The sequence below is a fragment of the Maylandia zebra genome, linkage group LG3 (genome assembly GCF_041146795.1).
Source record: "Maylandia zebra isolate NMK-2024a linkage group LG3, Mzebra_GT3a, whole genome shotgun sequence".
Lineage (NCBI taxonomy): Eukaryota > Metazoa > Chordata > Actinopteri > Cichliformes > Cichlidae > Maylandia > Maylandia zebra.
Window position 1 is genome coordinate 46107135 of NC_135169.1, and position 19218 is coordinate 46126352.

The 19218-nt window shown below is 41.2% G+C and overlaps 1 protein-coding gene across 1 annotated transcript in view; it reads left to right on the plus strand.

Annotated features, from left to right (window-relative positions):
- The window catches only part of fgf11a (fibroblast growth factor 11a), a 112639-nt gene that overhangs the window by 37219 nt on the left and 56202 nt on the right, over window positions 1-19218 (plus strand). The window contains exon 2 of the mRNA XM_004571016.6: window positions 17729-17839. Within this exon, the coding sequence (XP_004571073.1) occupies window positions 17729-17839 (111 nt within the window). The remainder of the gene's footprint in view (window positions 1-17728; window positions 17840-19218) is intronic.

Consider the following 19218-nt stretch of genomic DNA (forward strand, 5'->3'; position numbering starts at 1 on the left):
ACTGACACTCACACTGTCTGTCACTTAATTTTCAGCTGTCAGCCTGAGTTTCCTTTCTCCTGGTTTTTAAATGCTGCCTCTCGCGTTACATCGTGCCATCTATACTGTGTGTAAGACACCCTTTATCATTATATTAACAAGATGTGATGATAAAAAGCACAAATGTCATATTTATATGTCATGGTCCTTTCGATTATGTGACTCATTATGTTTGAGATTACATGATGATGATCACTGCGCTCTAAAAAGCTTGTTCAAAAATGCTCATAATCTAGTTTTTCCTTCCCCGTAAACTAGACATAGGAGAGCCTTCAGCTCAAACACTTTTGTGATTTGTCTTTGAGTTTATTTCATTTATTAGGGTTTGCTTGTTTCATCTTACTTTTTTATTCTTCAAAAAAAAAAAAAAAAAGTTTAAGCATAGTTTTATTGTTAGCTACAGTATTAATATTGTTGTATTTTTATTATTTCAATGTGGATTTATTAGCTTAAAAATCTAATGAGCTAATCGATGACATTTTTTTTAGGACAGTGGAGTCATGATTATGGCTCAGTGGTTGTGGCCCCATGCCCCCCTTTAGACTCACCCCTGCTTTTCACAGAGCTGCGCTAACAATGAACAGCTACAAAGTTTGGTTTGCTTCATGTTGGCCTTTGTTGAACAGGTGGTTTGATTCAGCATTCCCACAAACTTTTAATGGGGATAAAACTAACAAGTGCTACAAATTTCTTTCACTTACTGTTAGGCTCACAGTCTCAGTAAAGGCTCCACCTCTTTAGTCTTCGTCGGACTCCGCCCCTATGTTAAACTACGTAGAAAGTGACCGCCTAGTGCTACAGAGTCGAGGATTAAATAAAGCAATGAAACAAAAAAATTTGCATCAAGACTTTTTTAAAATTGAGTTATTTGATGCATCGCTGGAACCCTAAGCTATAATAATCGTGTAGAGAGCCACATAATCACACCAGGTGATATTTCACCAAGTTCTCGTTACCACACAGGTTTGTACTGTAATAACTCAATCCCACACCTCCCTGACATTGTTATTAGTGGATTTATTCTCAATCTGCTACTTAAAATATTCCCCAACAAATCATTATGTCCTTCTGTTTGAATAATATTTGCATAATCCTGCACAGCCCGTCTGTGTTTTATGTTTCAAGCCTTAAAATATGAGTAAAATAGCCACACATCTATGAAAGGATCATTTTAGTTTCTCTGACTGCAATCCTTTGACATCTATTCTTCACCTTTTTTTAGTGATAGTGTCGTGATCTTCTGAAACATTGAGTAAGCTGGTCTTTACATTGAGACAGTGCAGTTAATTTCTCCCTGATTTCCTGCTTTCGAGGACCAGCACATACCGAGCTGTCAAGTCTCTCATAACAATGTGAGCGCAAATTGATTTGTCCTCTTTCTCTCAGCGTCTCTGCATGAGATCCAAGTGAAGGACTGAGCAAAGAATCCTTCTGGGTTGTTTAAATTCGTCAAGTCATTGTCGATTCACCCTTTCCCGCAGCCCATTATCCGTCTGCTCCTACGCACTCACACTGCTGCTACTTGAGGATGAAAAACCCACCTGAGTGTGTGTGTGTGCATGCGCGTGTGTCGGAAGGCAGGAAATGGTCATTAACTAATGCACGGTGGGGAAGCATGTCCACCGTTGCTGGCCTAGCTGAGGCCGGAGGTCACTGACGCAAAAGCACACCAATCCCTTGCAGGGCTGACTCTGTCTCATCCATCTCTGTCAGAGTCTCAGCCAAGAACACACACACAGACACAGCCACACACACACACACACACGCACACACCAATGCACAGAGACACATATGTAGGTTATCCTCAAGTCCATGTGTGAACACGCGGGCTCGCATGTCAGACGTGCGCACAAACACGAGCGAGTAAACATACATGGCCTGCGATCTCACACACACAGTGAGCGCACAGAAACAGATGGAGCATCCGCAAAGCATCTGGCATCACTTCCACGTGCGATTTCGTTGCGCTCTCATGGGAAACGATTGTGAAGCAGAATGACAGCAGCAAGTGTCATGACCCATTTCTATTTATTTCTTAGTGTAACGGGATCTTCAGCTGTACACATTCATGAACCCAAAGATACTTGATGAACGTTCATGACGCACCATGAAGATATTGAGCTGGCTCTCAGGAACACGGAGGCCTGCGCTTACTCTGGAGCATGATAGCATTGCAGAGATCTTCGCTTAATGCCTTTATTAGCGTCATTTAAAGCTTTTTTGCTGTCTACTCTGACTCTTTTGTTGGGGACATATAGCAAAGCAGTGCACAAAACAAATGTAAAGAGTCCAAGGTGCTCTCATATTACGTGAACTCATCCTTGACCTTTTCTTTGTGCGTCTACTAAGGTGCCCTAGTTTATCGGCACAAAGACAGGCGACATTAAAGGAGCAAAGTACAAATTCAGTGTTCTATAGATTTCAGTGCTTCAGCTAAAACTACCATGACCTGGTCTCACAGCGGAGACAGTGTGAAAACACAAGTATTATTAACATGTGTGCACAGAAATACTTCAGAATTCTGCCTTATTGTGCCAAAACATGTAAGATGGTAAAGTAAGAAGATATTGTGTAAGAGCAAAGAGGGTGGCATTTTTAAACCGTTTTATCACACATTACTGGTGATTCTACAATCGTTTTTTTTTTATAAACCAGTAACAACTGAGGTGTTACTAAGGCGACTAACGAGGGTAGTCTTTTTTTTTCCAGATTTACAAAGTTTGACTTACAGCTACAAACTCAAATTATATGTCAGCATCAACATAATTTGCAGCTGTAGTGTACTGGCGTAGCTCAGGAGGTAGCTCAGGGAATTACTGATCGGATGGTTGGTGGTTCGATCCCTGGCTTGAACCACCAACTTAGGGTTAATATCCTTGGGCAAGGTATTAAGCACTTAAAAGCATAGAAGATGTTGTATGAAGTGCTTTGAGTGCTCCAGGAGACTAGAGTCCAATCAGTCCATTTACCGAAACAAAGAATTTGATTGGCTGGGGCACAATTTTGTTAACCAACCAACACAGGATGCTAAAGCACAATAGTATTAGCAAACTCTTAATATCACGTGTGACATGAAGAGATGCAAATGAAAAGTGAAAACAGGCCAAATAAAACCTTTTATTGCTGATGATTGATTAAAATGTGTGCTTTGCTTGGCATGAACCTTTCCTGTTTCTGAAGTTGGACGTGCAAACATAATTCATATCGAATCAGATAATTTAGGGATGACCCCACGCTTGCCCTCGTTTGGGTTTCTGATGTTTCTCTGCATTTGTTAGTGTGTTATTTCCATCAGGTTTGGTATTGATGTGACTGTAAGATAAATTTCGGTATGATGTGGGAATTAATTTTTCATTGCTGTGAACAGATGATGCAGATTAATCTCACAGTGTCTACAACAAAGATTTATACAAACAAGGAAAAGATTTTGTAATGCAGAAATGCACCAATATAACTGTCATCCTCTTCCAGGTGCTTTTCGGACTCGAAGAGCCCCAGCTTTACACTTTCATCGGTGGGAGTTATAAACTTCAGAAATTTGGCCAATTTGTGTCTTTAGGGCTGTTTCTCGCACATTTTCATGCGTGATATTTATTTCTTCCACTTGCGCGTTACTCTGAGTTATTGCATAATGTGGTTTAAGTGTCATCCAGAGAGCTCCTATAGACAGGAAATTGGCTCGGATTTACCTCTAATGGGTCCAAAGGGAATATTCCTATTTATCTCCGTGTAGGTCAGCACTTACCAGGAAAGAGCAGAAATATAGCGTGGTGTTAAAAGGCTGAGAGATGTAAGGTGTTGTTAAAGGGAGCGAGGAGGAAGAAAGCAATAAAGTGAGGAGGACAGAAACACGTTGAGAAGGTTTTCCAGAGAAGAAATAGAGAGATGCTGGCGACGAAGAGAGAAAAAGTGTGTGGGTGGAAAGTTTGGTTCCCGGCCATTGACTCTTTTCAGTGTTACAACACCAGGGCCACTGGTGATTGATCTCTCCACTCGCCTCCCACCCTGCTCTCTCCCTCTGTGATGGCCCTCTGCTCCTTTTTCTCTTGCTGATTCACTTCTCTCGCTTTCATCCCCTCCTTCTGCAGATGTTTTCACATAGTTTATCTCTATCCGTCGCCCTCTTTTTCTCCCTTGCTGTTTACCCTGATTCCTCATTCTTCACTGTCCTTCCTTCCTCCTCTGTTGTTCCACTTTGTATCATTAATTCTATTGTTCTCTCATTACTTGTCCCTCCTCTCCTCTTCTTCCTTTTCATGTTGCACTTCCTCGTGGTGCTCTTCCCTTCTTTTCTTTCTCCTCCTCATCGTTTTCCCCCCATTGATTCTTCTTGTGCTTTCAAACTGCTCTGCCTTCTCATTTTCCTTCTCATTTTCCTTCCCAAGTCCATTGCACACGTTTGCAGTGTTTCTCCACAATAGTCCGCCCATCAGTCATTGTCACCCTCTTCTCTCGCTCCTTTCCCACTTCTCTCCTTCCTAACTGCTTAATTTTCTCCCCCTTGTTTCCTTCCTTGTCGATTGCCTCCTTTTCTTCCTCGCCCTTGTCTCTTTGTCCTTTCTCCTTCCCCCTCAGGTGATATTGGGTCCTGGCCTGGGTGGGCACAGTCTTCCTCCTGATCGTTACTCTAATTAACATCAGTAAAGAAGGGTCCTGGGATACTGAAAACCTCTGCACTGGCTGACTCACATTGCTCTCTATCTCTGTGTTGTCTTCGATCAGGCCTCTAGCGCAGGCATTTACAATAAAGACATAGTATTGGGAGACTGACTCATTTTAATCTTGCCGTTTTTATTTGATTTTATTCAAGAAATGCTGGTTTCCCTATAAATAGCAAAAGTCCTCAGTGTTGTGCAAGTTTCTGTAGCTCTAGTTTGGTTCATTAGTAGGTCTGGAGAAGAAAAAATGACGTTTTTCAGGAAATCCTCCAACACAACCAATCATCCAACATCTAAACTCAGCCATTCAGTAAAATCCTCAGTTTTACAATATTTAAGCACAGCAACCATTTTCTTAAAAGAGACCAGTTATGCTCATCTGAGGCTATTATTTGTTATTCTTGGACTCTAGAGCAGCTTGGCCTGGTTAATAGTTCAAACAATCCGGATTTATCTTGGACTACAGTTTGCATAAGATGATCATTCCGACATCATCTTATGTTGGAAGCAGGCTATTTTAGCTCTCTTTCTCTTTGCAGGATTTTCCAAATCAATGTTGTGTGCTTGAAATGAACACATTAGAGATATCTGCTGTCGTAGAGCGCCAAGAGTAGAAAAAACCCTGTCTAACGTTGAGTGTTTGCAGCAGTCATATGTCTGAGCTTTTGGGTCACATAGGTTACGTGCCCATTATGAACACCAACCCAGAACAGAACAGGATATTAGGATGTGTTAAAAGCCCATACACTACTCCACCACCAGCATTATTTCTATCTACTTAGCATTAGGCACAATTCCGGCTGTTGAACTGGACAGCACGTTGCTCCTGGTGTCCATGCTGGGATACAAGCACCAAATTAGTTAAATGAAATATTGAAAACCAGAGTCAACAATGAAGGAACCAATCATAAAATACCTTAAATGACCTGCAACTGCCTACTGAAAACCCAAGCTGTTGGGGCTCATTTACACCTCGTGAATATGGGACAGAACAGAAATAGCAGTGGCACTAAAACTCGATTTTCACACTTTAGTTTTAGAACCTGTAAACAGGACCTTGAGATCAGGTAATAAAACCGGAACCACCGTTTTAGTAGTTGGAGTGCTTTAATGTCCACTGCCAAGTTTTCACTTACTAATTAGAAACAATTTAAGTGCAGAACTTTTGAGCTTCTTGACTTTTGATTCGTGGGGTTATTGCCTGCTTTGCACACATGCTAATTAGCATTACCTAGCGTTTACTATCTATAGCTATATTTATTCATTCACATTTGTCGGTGGCACATTTTCATAATTTTGCCTCTGCATTGCACTGCAGTGGATTTAAGATGAATCAGTGGGACATGCAGCTGTTTGTCTTTAATCCAAAAGGGATTAACAAACATGTTATATCTACAGCCAACATATTTTACTCATTTTCGGAGGCCATCTACTGAGGATTTCTCAGTAGCAGATAATGGCCATTTAATCAACATTTTGAGTTTCAGATTCACCAAACATTGATCGCAGAATTGATCAGTCAGGATTTTCAACTCATTCTTGTTGTGTTTCACTGCCAGCCATTTGAAAATGGCTGGCAGTGAAACACAACAAGAATTGCACGACATTTTTGTCTCACTGCGCAATCCCTTACGTGCGCAAACCCTGCACCTCCTTGCAGGTCTACTTTTACTGCTGGTGGGCTTCAGTTCAACTTACGTTGACTGCCATTGACGTCAATGGCAGTCAACGTAAGTTTTTCAATTGACGTCTATAGACGTCAATGGCAGTGAATGAGTTAAGACACTGACAATTGACACATGAATTTTACTCAGTGGAAGAGGCTTCCTGGCAATATAATCAATGGTGATTTCAAATGTCTACGCATGTAAAGCAGTGTGATGTAGCGGTTTAGTTTGAATTCAGTTCCATTTTCTTTATAAAGCTCCAAATCATAAGAACAGTCACCTCAAAGTGCTTTATATTGTAAAGTGAAGACTCTACAATAATACAGAGAACGCACCAGCAATCAGACGACCCGCTAATGGCTCCAAAGGGACCCAGCAAGTACTTGACGACAGTGGGAAGGAAAAACTCAGTGTTAACAGGAAGACAGCTCCGGCAGAATCAGGCTTAGGGACGGGAACTGCTGGGACTGGTTAGGGGTAAGGGGAGACAAAAGACACATTATGGAAAAGAACCAGAGATGAATAATAACAAATAAATGTAAAGTATCATATAAACACTTACTAAGACTTACTGGTAATGTTGTATGTTTCAGTGCTGGGTATTTGGTAGCTTTATTTCTCTTTTCACTTCCGACGGTTTTCCTCTCTGCACCCACCTGGGCCCCTAACTTCTCTTTAACTTTTATGTTTGCCTTTCTTGTACTCCCCACATCTTTGTGCATATTTTGCAAACGCACAGACAGTGCCCTCCCCCTTCCTCCTCCTTCATCTTTGCTCTTTTCTTGATTTATGCCCACCGTCTTTGTCCCACTCTTTCTCCTTTTCATCCCATTTTCTACCTTGTTCTTTATCCCCTTTCCTTATCTTCCTCTCCATATACTCTGCCTCACTCATTTTCTGAGACAGCTGCTTTTGTTTCTGTCTCGTCTCGTCTCTCTCTCTCTCTCTCTCTGACTTAATCATTAGGCCATTCATTTAAGCTTTAAATCATTAAGCTTTGGAGTGCAGACTGAAAAAGTTCACCCATTGCTTTTCTAATTAATCCACAATGTCTCGCTCTCTCTGCCCTATAAATGTGTGTATTGTGTCGCTCTCTGTTCAAGTAGTTCCTAGTTCCTGGTCACCGTTTTTCTTGTTGTGTGCGTTGGATCAATTTGTGCTTGTCCAGGTGTGGTTGCTTTGTCAATGTAGTGAATCATTTTTGTAATTACTGTAGAACACAGCCAGCATTCATAGCCATTATATTCATATTGGAAAATCCTGGAGGGCACAATTTATTCGCTGTCCCAGTGTTCAGTGTAACATATTTTCTCAAAATGATTCTTGCATACTAATAATTTGTTCAGAAGTACAAAAGCAAATGACTTTTTCTAAGGGTAGAGAGAGGTTTTAGTTCATAGTAAATATTGCAACATCTAAAATATTCTGTCCAGTGTGTCAGTTGTGTTTTTATAATCTAATATGACCCCAGAAGCAGCAGTTATTTCTTATTAGGACATATAGGAAAACAACTTAATTAAACCATTTTACAGAATTGCATGCTATCATGTTTTGCTCATTATGTTTTGATTTGGCAAATAAGTAGATACAAGCCACCACAGGCCACCACTCATGCTCAGCCACAATACCAACGGCTCATCTGACGTTAATGCCAGCTCGCGTCAGCTGCTTGCTCAACCGACACCTACCGACACCTTCTATGCATCAGAATGTTAAATCTCATATAGGGTACACTGTTTAAGCTGCTGTAGATTGCATAAAGTTGGATCTGCAAGCTGCTTTGCAACCCACCGATACCAAGTGCATCTTTTCATGCTGTGACTGCCTGATGCCCGTTCTGTACTGTGCTGGAGTCTTGCTGATGCTCTCCCTGCATTACATTTTCCACAGATAGGGTTAACAGACTTCTTTTGGCTGTACTGGTCCTGAGCAATGTTGGTCAAGTTACTTGAAAATAGTAATTAGTTACTAATTACTGATTACTTCTCCAAGAAAGTAATCCCGATACTTTACTGATGACTTATTTTCAAAAGTAATGAGTCTCTTTATTGCTTAGTTACTTTTTAAAAACATGATACACAACCTGAATATGTAATAAAGCAACAGACCTTTCAGCTCAATTCTATTTATTCTGCATAATCCGTCATATAAAATTGAATCAAATGAAAAAAGTGTTAGCATGCAGAGTGCACAGCGGACGCTAATGTTTTTGTCACTTTTTACAGAATCAAACTCAAAGTAATGTCAGTACTTCCAAGCTTTCAACACTGCATGGTCGTACTCTCTCCCGCTCTCCATATTATCCATTGTTGACCTACATGTTGCTGCCTCGGACATCAGACGTTCGTACGTCATCGTCATGAGACACTCCCACAAACAAAATCATGGTTTAGTAATGCAGTGGGCTTACTTTAATTTTTTTGCAACAGTAATCCCTTACTTTACTTGTTACTTGAAAAAAGTAATCAGATTACAGTAACGCAGAACTTTTAACGCGTTACTGCCCATCTCTGGTTCTGAATAAAATGTGATTTATAGGACACAGTTTTGCAGATTGTCTGTGAGGAGAGTAGTGTGATCTTTCTGAAGCCAGCGTGAGGAGTAGGAAAACTAGCATATACACGAGGGTACGCATCGGTCTAAACTGGTCATCCACCTCTGCTCATGTCAGAAGAGAAAACACGTTCTTACACCGTTTATAAATAGTGTGAAGTATTCCCCATAGCTTTTAGTATATTCTTCTAAAGCAGCTTCTCATGCTGTGTTTGCTCGATTTGACTGTTGACTTGTTTTGTGTCCGAAATGTAATGAGAAGACTATCTCACACACGAAAAAGTAAAATTCATGGCTTAATTGTAGCTTCACTCTCACTCCAAAAAGTCCACGCATTACAGTTTCACACGCTAACTGTCTATCTTCATATCACAGCTTCCAAAAGACACACACTTAAGGTATAATAACTGGCTCAATAATGAGCTAATAATGATGATAGCGGCCAGCTTTTCGAGCCAGCTGACATTCTGTTCTCCTCAGCTCTTTCTGCTGCTGTTTGTGTGGGGGCATTGATCTCTCCTCTGCAATACAGAGTCTGACACATCAGAATCAGATTTTCACACACACGTTAATTTAATCTTGCCTTCCTGAGCAGTTACTTTCCCTGCAGATTTACTGGGTACCCACTTCTTCTCCATTTCTCAGCTAGCCACTGTGCTTTCTTGGTTTTCTTTTCTTTTTTTTCTACTTCCTTTTAAATGGTGTTATTTTTGTAATTTTAATTACAACCAACAGCATGTCTTAAGTGCGGGCCTGGTAAACTTTAAGCAGGATCGCAATTCATCGGTTTTGTCAGTATTGATTTTCCTAAAAGCTGAAGTTGGACCGCAGTGGGAGAGAGAGAGAAAGAGAGAGAGATTGAAGGGGAAAGAGGGAGAAACAGTTTGCTTTGAAGGCATCCCGCCCCTTTCTCGCTCTCCATCCTATGAGGGATGAGGCGTCTGGCGGTTTGGAGATGATTGATGCTCCTTGTAAATATGGCCATTACCATATAGGCTCTCCCCACCTCTATCCCCATTATTCACTGTCAGCTGGGGCCACCGTGAACCCCCTAATTTTATGCAATTTAGCAACACTCTTAATGTGAATATGAAAACACAGGAACTCGTGTGGCACTTTCTCATCTGAATGTTTTTCAGCTTTCTGGAGGAGCATTAAAAAAAAGAAATAAAAAGGCTTTTATTGTGATTTGAAAAATCATACTCCACTTGTTCCTATTTCAATACAGGATGTGTTATTGCTTTTGCGGCTGCTGCCGAGCGTTTACCAATGGCTGCAATAAATGCTGGGAGATGAAATACTAGCAGTTGTAAAATCCATATGTCCATGGATTAATAGCATCAGGCTTTCATGCTAGTGGTGAGGAAGACAATATTAGAGTCAGTGGGGAGTTACAAGCTTATTATCTGAGGAGAAGCCGAGGAGTGTTTCGGGGACCAGTGTGCAGAAGCATGACGTGTTAAGTAGCGGTGACCAAGGACTGAATTACAGTACCCACAGAGCTGTACATGATGGAAGAGAGATAGGAGGAAGTGATCCTTGCACACTGGATGGGATAAACAGAGAAACTGATTTATGGCATGAAAGAACCGAACAAACCAAGTTTGCTGATGAAGATGTGAGATGCAGGGCCCTGGCTGCAAGAGGAGTTTGGTTCACTTGTCTTGGCGAGAAATTACAGGCGTGAAATGGAACTAGATAAGATATTATGTATGTGTCTCTTACTCCTTTACAAAGGTGCACTTAAAACAAAGGATGTGTGAGACATTGTTTTCTCCTAATGCATGATTACGGAGGCAGGAAGTCTGTCCACAAACAACTCGTCAAATTTCTAACTTCATTTTTGTGTCTTGGCCTCACTGCCCTATTTACAAAATCCCTGGAAAAGCCCCTGGTACTCTTGCCACTGCATGACACAATGGCAAGAGCAAGCGTGGACGGTAAAGACGACACTCTTTCACATGAACAGCATGCAGCTGTAAATTACTGCTGCACTGCTGCTCAGCCTCGAGGAGTAATTACCTGTTTTTTGTTTCCACCTGTCACGCGGCACAAAGAACAATCTGTCAGCCAGCTCACTGAGTTACAGTAGGTGTTTCAGAGGCAATGCGACTTTACAGTTGCACTTGGAGGCTATGGATAGAAACAGCCCCGACTTTTAATGCAGTTCATTTCCCCCACTAAACTTTTAGTCACATCTTAATAAAAAGATGCAACTAAATTAAAAATATAAAGCTTTAAATGACTGGTAGTAAGTGGAAAAGATTCACACACTTCCTGTCAGGATTTCTGTACGGAGCCCCGCAGGGGACATGGGAGAAAAAAAATAATTAAGATGGACTTTTGCGAGATCTTGCAAAACAAACTCGGGATCTCGCAAAAGTTTTGCGAGATCTCGCAAAAGTTTTAGCCGCATTCTTCGGAGGCCGCCAGCTCGAAGCTCGGGAGGTCGAGGCACGATGTGCCGGGAAAGCGGTGTTCCTCCCGGCTGTAGTAGGTCTCAACCTCCCGTTAGCTTCGAGCTAGTGGGTGTCAGATTTCCGAAAACGTCGGACCACTTTTGCAAATATGTGATGTCTTGTAAACCGAGCAGGTATCTGACGTTTACACAACTACATTCACTCCTCAAAATATCTTAAAAGTGTATTTTGTGACCCAGAAAGAGTAATATTACAACTAAGTAGCTGCCGCCATTGTTGGAATTCAACTTTTGCGAGATCTCGCAAAACAAACTCGGGATCTCGCAAAAGTCTGTCTTAATTTTTTTTCTCCCATGTCCCCTGCAGGGCTCCGTATTTCTGGTATTAGTGTTCAACTAGAACTGCTATTTTTCTGTTGCTCGTACATACCACCGCTTGTCCAGGTTTAGCTTGACAGGTGAAAAAATGACTCTAGGTTATTTGTACAAGCAACTAATTATGAACCTTTAAGTTTTATTCACTTAACAATAAAACTTAAAAGTTCATAATTTGTGCAAGACAGTAAAAAGATACAAAGGCATGTTATTAACGAAAGACAGGGATAATTTAATATTTTTTTCTATTCAGTTCATCTAATAGAATGAAGGTTTTATATTCCGCAGGGTAAATGAATCCACTGTTGCATTCATAACATAACATGACATAATGCAATGCAACAACACATATTAACAAACTTCATCCTTAAATTAAAGCCTTGTGCAACATTAAGACGTAGGTTCATCATAGATGGTTTTTGAGTGTGTCTTTTTGAATGTGATGTATAAAGCTGCGGATTTTCTCCCAGGGAAGGTTTTTCTTTTAATTGTTCCAAGAGTTAATGAACTACAATGACCATATTTCATAAGTGATGTTGCACATCTGTGCTCCCTGGAGTTTGACTGTGCCGCTGCTGACAGAGACGGAACAGAGAACGCGTAAGAAGACGACTCAACAAACAGATGGAAGTATAATCATCAGCTCTCGCCGCAGTGCCATCAGCTTCAAGAGCTTTGGCAGTCTTTAATGTGCCTAAAGGAAAAGAAAAGAGTTACAGTGGAAGGATAAATGAAACATCAGTATCTTTAATGTTTCCCAGTGAACTTACTACCTGTGGGGAACACATGAAAACACATTATGGTCCAATCATAGATATCTTTCTCGCTCTTTCTTCTTCGCCATGTCTGCCTTGCTACATCTAACTCCTCTTCCTGCCCGCTCCTCTTCCTCTGAGTGACAGTCTGTCATTCAGCACTCTCTGCTGCCGATAAAGTGCTGTCCCCCCTTTTCCTCACTGCTTCACTATTTAAAAACAGCAAAAGTAAGGATTTCCCTGCAGGCTAGGCATGCAGTTTTTGGGGATGAGATGAGTGAAGATAGAGAAAAGCAAAGATGCAGGAAAAAAAGGAGCGCTCAAAGAAGAGAGAAGAAAAAGAGGGGAAAGTTAGAAAGAAATCTTTGAATTGACCAATGTAGATTGCTGTGAGGACACTTAAGATGGGAAAGACAGTCAAGGAGAGAGAAATATTTCTACTGTGTGTGTCTGGTGTGTGTTTGATGACTGAAAGACAGACACGATCCTTGGCAGACCATCTCTGCTTCTTCAGCAAAGTCCATTCTGTTGGAGCTGTCAAAACACACACACACACACACACACACACACACACACACACACACACACACACACACACACACACACACACACACACACACACACACACAAACTTTAAGAATTGCAGTGTGTAATGGCCGTGAAAATAACACTAGCTATTGCCCAGTTGTCATCTGACTCGAGGCATCGGGCAGCTGGAGGGTTCAGGGTGACTTTGATGGTTGAAATTCTTAATAAGTGAAATTAATCCCGCTCTTTATTAAGGTCACTCCATAATTGGCGTTGAATGTCTGTGGGATTACGAGCACAAATCCTCGTCTGTATAAACACACGCACAGCCACATGCTCTTGCGTTGCAGGATATGATTCGCAAACTCTGTTATCTGTCGACTAATGCTGCGATTTTCCCGGGGATACATTCTGATGGGACAGAGTGACTGCTGTCCGCACAAGCGCGAATTTGTTTTAGCTGTAAGAGGCTTTTCCACACTGCCAATAGAAATCCAAGGGAAACTCAGCAGAGTTGTAATTAAAACAAAAACAAAAACAAGTAGATGTCAGTAGGAGCTTTAAAAATGTCTCCTTCAGTTAAACCCAAGCTTGATTCAGTCTTTGCCCTCAACTCACCAGGAGTCCTGGACAAGTGGTACCACTTACCGTAAGCAGGATTTGCCAAAGTGTTTGCTTGCAGTCCTACAAAACCCAAGTAGTAGCTTAACAGGGATGTTCTTAGGTTGAATGCTGATTGGTTAAAAAACTGGCCTGAACGGGAAAGGAACTGACATTGGAGTTCAACACAAAGAGGCAAAAGGGTGAAAAGACAACAATGGCTGCTGTGGATGATTTTTATTGATTTGAACACACTTCGCTCTTTATAGGTTATAACTTTTCTCTGTAACTGGAGGAAGGACAAACAATGGCTCACGCAAGAAGAGCCCACACCACTTGTTTTCATATTTCTGTGACCTGCGTGAAACATCTGCAATCAGCTGTGTATAGGCTCTGTGAAGATGTCCTGGGGGACAAAAAAATTCAAAAAGATAGTCTGCATTACAAAGGAAATGAATAAAGGGACTAGAAGATGCTATAAAGTGTGCGTTTTTAGAGCTTTGCAGATGACTAAAAGCATTTTCACACCTGACTGGTTTGTTTGGACAGGTGAGATAGCTACCAATTGGAACCTGGTGAGAAACAACTGGACTGAGACTATATTTCCAAATGTCATTTTGTTTACTGTGGTGCAGTCTAAAAGCAAAAAGAAAACCACGATGTTATGTGATAGCAGATGTGTGATTTTAGCATGAGTGGAAAGCACAGGAAGAGCAGCGTGATCCGCTGTGAGTCATGAGGGTCCTGATGAGGCATCGAGGATGAAGGATTACATCAAGAAAGCTGCATTACTTAATAACTTTGTTTATAAAACATCAGTGGGAATATGATTCATATCTTTATATCTTTCCTTTGGTCTGGGTTAAATGAAGCACACTGCACCAATGAGGACATGAAAGTTGTGATGCAAGCTTGTTTTTTTGTCCTAGCTTGATGGGAGCTCTGCTGAGAGACAGGAAATGAGGGAGAAAGCTGAGGACTGACATGAAAATGTTCTCATAAACAGACAAAAAGAAACTTTTTTAATAAGAAAACTAAACTCTTTATAATCATAGCTCCAGGATTATTCATTTTTCTCTTTTGACGTCAGAGGATTATTTCAGAGAACTGAAGTTACGTCTTTATTAGCTGACTTGTCTGTCTCATTTACTGTGCTCATTTCCGTTTCTATGTTTTCTTCTTGTGGGCCTTTGTGCAGGCCCTCAGTTCACTCATTGTCTGAACCAACTTCATATGATCTTCTCTGCTGGCTGAACTGTAGGTTGTGGGGCTGCGGTGGAAATGACCACGTTAGAGACAACCACCCCTTCTCGCTGATGTCACACAGATCCAAAAGTAGAAAAAACTTTCTGAAGCATGAGCTTTTGAATCATTGAGAGTACTTGTACATAGACTGACCTCATTATTTGAAGCTATCTTTAATATGAGCATGCAGAGCTATAGCAGTATATTTATGACAGAAACTAGGTCCCCTTTAATAACTTTACAGCCACTTGCTGATTAATCAGCTGCTTGGCTATCAGCTGAGTGTAATCTTTAAATACCCTCAGGCATGCAGTGCAGCCATTATAAGTGCGTGATACATTCCTCCTTCGACTCTTAACTCGATCCAAGACGAAGTGTTTCAAAAACTAAATGTGTGATTGCATAAACGGTTTCTTCAGTATCAGGGTGAATCTTTGAACTGCAAACAAATGCAGCTTCAGTGACTTCAATTTTATTTTAAAGAGAAAATGCAAACCCTAATTTCTAAATATTATAAAAAACGTGTCTGTATTTAGTTTGACTTTGTTGGTAATGTTCGCCTTTTTCTGCAGCATCACTCTGGATCTGTTTCTAAGTGTGTGTGTGTGTGTTTGTGTGTATTTAAACTCTCGGTTTAACTAACATCCTGCCTGAGGTATGACTCAAGGCAATTTCTCCTCATTTTAGCTCAAGCGATGCTCTACGTGTGTGTAAATACAATATCTCTGCTCTGCACATGCATCAGCAGTCTCCTTGTGTCCAAGCAGCACTTCCTATGTTTTGAAACACAGCATCATCACCAAATATCCACACGGAGGCAGAGTCACGCAAAAGGTCAGCGTCAGCATCCCACCTCGTGCCCGTTTGTCACCGGGCTCTGCCCTTCCTTGTAGCAGATGTGTTAAGCAGCACATGGCCTGGTGTGTGGGCTGAAGCTTAATTTGGGATTAACACTCAGGATATTATAGATTACCTCACTCTGCGTTTGACCTTCTGTGTTTAGTCAGCCAGCGTTGGATGGATGAGCTCTTATCTTTTAGTAGTTACAGCGACTCAATCTCGCCGCTGAGGCCGGAGCCTCTAATGAAAAGCTCCCAAACATGTTGTGTCACGCTGTCAGCATGAAAGCAAGGATTACACATCACAAGTCTTTTGACTAATTCACAGATATAGTGGGGGTTGAACATTTAAGAAGTAATCAGCTTCAATTCATAGATTTCCGGAAAGATGTTCGAGTCACAAAGCAAACAAATAATTTCAGTCGCACACGGCATCGGTTTTGATCGCAGATGTACTACAAGTGTCAAAATGCTCCAAGCGTTAGAGGATGTATCTAAGTCAGTTGTGTCAATATGACGCTTTCCTGTTTTTTTTAGGAATCCATTAGTGTTGGACCAAAAAGATTGTGCCTCTTTTCTTTATTCAGCTCTTACTTCAAAACGCTTTAGTGCTCTGTAACTGCAAACAGTAGTTATGACAGGCTGAAATATCTACTGAAATATAAAAAAACGACTTTTTTTGATTAGCGAGGTTTGTTTGTGTTACATCATTGTTTCCCATGTGCTTAAACACACACACACACACACACACACACACACACACACACACACACACACACACACACACACACACACACACACACACATACCCCTGCTGTCAACTGAGGACCAACTGCCAGCTGCCCCCATACTTCTCTGTCCTCATCTATATTTGATGCACCTCATTAAAAGTTGATTGTGGAAACACTTCAGCATTCCCGACATTCCTTTTGATCCACTATTTAGTCTCCCTCAGCACTTCGGACCGAAAAAGTCCCCTCAGTCATGCGTGAGTCAGTTAAAGGCAGGAAACAGAGCGCGTGAGGAGAGCTGAAGACATGCCAACTTATCTGTAGTGCGACAGCTGGTCCAATACAGCTCATAGTTGAGAGCAGGCTAAACAAATGTAGGGAGATTGTTCCTTGCCGACTGTCAGTCATGTTGCAAAAACCAGTGAATTTAAATTTCCAAAGCAATAAACGTTCAGAGGACGGAGAGGGAAAAACAGATATGGAATTTTTGGATGGATCTAGTAACTTGTGTTAGTATTTAGCCGTCTAATCCTACCCTGCACTTTGGGAGATCAGCACCAACCACTGCTAGCAAACAGTGCTTTCCAATATCAAACTAAAACAAATACCTTTGAGAGTTAAAGTAAATTTAATGGTAAGGTAAGTAAAGTGCACACATATCCACCGATTAATCAACAGACCAACAGCATACCAGGTGACATTTAACTTAATATGTGGGTCTGTGGGGATTAACTTGCTAGGAAGCAGTTTTGAGTGGCCACCCAAGGAGCTACAGCTTCTAGTCTACAACAAGATTAGTGTTTCGGGCTGATATACCACTAAGGCTTTACCTCAGTGAAATTTACTACACGTCTAAAACAAATCTTTTGACAAAAATACTAATAAAAAAATTAATAATCCTGCTCTCATAGATATGTTTTCCTTTAGTATTCCTCAAACAGCTGACCTTGAAGTTCTAACACTTTTCTACGCGTGTTAGAAGTGGTCACCTTTTGAAGTGACGTGCTGCTGCGAGGCCTCTCGTGCACGAATGCAAACACGCACACGGAATAAAGCATCTTAAACAGCTTGCCTCCCTCGCTTGAGCCTCTCTGTGAAAGATGCATGTTTTAACCCAACGCCGAGGTCCCATCAATCGTGTTGAAGGCCACAGTCACACACGCATATACGAGTACACACACTTCACTGTTTGACTGTTTCGCTGGGTAAATATTAAGACCTGCCTCTTAGGTAGCCGTGTGCATTAATATATGTCACCTGATGAGAGTGTATGTGTGTTCTCGGACGTTAGCGTGTTTAACATTGTGTTTGCTCTGCAGAGCCTCAGCTGAAGGGCATTGTCACGCGGCTCTACTGCAGACACGGCTTCTACCTCCAGATGCTGCCGGATGGCACCATGGAAGGCACAAAGGACGAAAGCAGCTCCTTCTGTAAGTAAAGGAGGACAGACTCTTAGATATTGTTGCTGTACAAGGGTTCTATTTCATGCCTGAGTCAGTACATGCACCTCTAGGAGTTTCCCCTGCTTCCATGTCAAAGTGTGTTTAAATGGGATCTTCCTGGTAAGACAGATTAACATCCTGAGAGCACGCAGAGGCACGACAACCCTGCCATGCTTTCTGGTTTGATTTGCACCAGGATCGATCAGGCTGAAAATGCATGCACACTTGGCGAGGTGGACTAGGGGAACGGCAGCCAAATGGGATTCATTCTCATTGCATAATATATCACAGAAGATCTCTGGCACTGATTAAGCTCTTCAAAGACATGCTTTTAATTGTTTTGCTTACAATCATTCTGACCTTCAGGTTGTAAGCCTTATGTGCCTATGAATAACTCATCTGTGAGTATACACACTGCACTGTAAGTGTGCATGTTGTGCTCTCAGTTTCAGGCACAACACCCTGAATTATTTAGGCATATGTCAGAGTGCAAGTTTCCAACAGAGTTCAATGAAACATTAAAGGGTCTTTAACCTGCTGGGTCCATGTGCTGTTGGAAGAATCCGTAGCAGCTAATATTCTGGTGTATTTATCACTAGTAAGTAGATGTCATGTGATGTCTCCTAAATGTTCTATCCAGGCAGTTCAATCACCACACAGACTTGATGTTACAGTGGTCACAGCTGTTCATTGGAACAACGTGTCAATGCTGCCGCCATATCGCTCAAGGGGAGACAGGCTGTCTAATGCATGCACGTCTGCAGAGGCTGATGTCTTTACACAATTAAAAATCCTCATTAATCACTGATTTTTCAAGTAGCTTTCAAGACAATTTTTTTGTTGTAAAAATGGTTTTTTAGCAACAACTCTTAAACCATTGGAAGTCATGTTTATTTCCTATTAAATGGTGACACTTGTGAGGAAAATACATTTGTTAGTTGAGCAGCAGAGTTGTTGGTTGAAAGATGTGGGTTGCACCTATTAAAAACTTCCCAAATCTTCTCTGCCAATGCCAAACAGCTTAATCTGCTACTCCCTCTTCTTTGGCGTCGTTCAGTTGATTGGATGGTTGAAGTATGAAGAAACAAGACATTTTGAAAATTTTGCAATAATTTTACAATATATTCCTTTAAAAAATTGGGGCCCTCTGTAGCATGTGGAAGAACTTCTGGTGATTTTCGTTGGTAAGTTAGCCATTGTTTGTTTCTGTCTATCTGCTGGTCTGACTTTTCTCAGCTTCAATCATGGTTTTTAAGAGAAACTTAACACCCTTTAAGGCACAAATACTGTAACTGAATTATCCTGTTAAATTAACACGCTCGATCTATGGAAAGGATATTTCCTACCTAACTCTAATGTTATAGTTT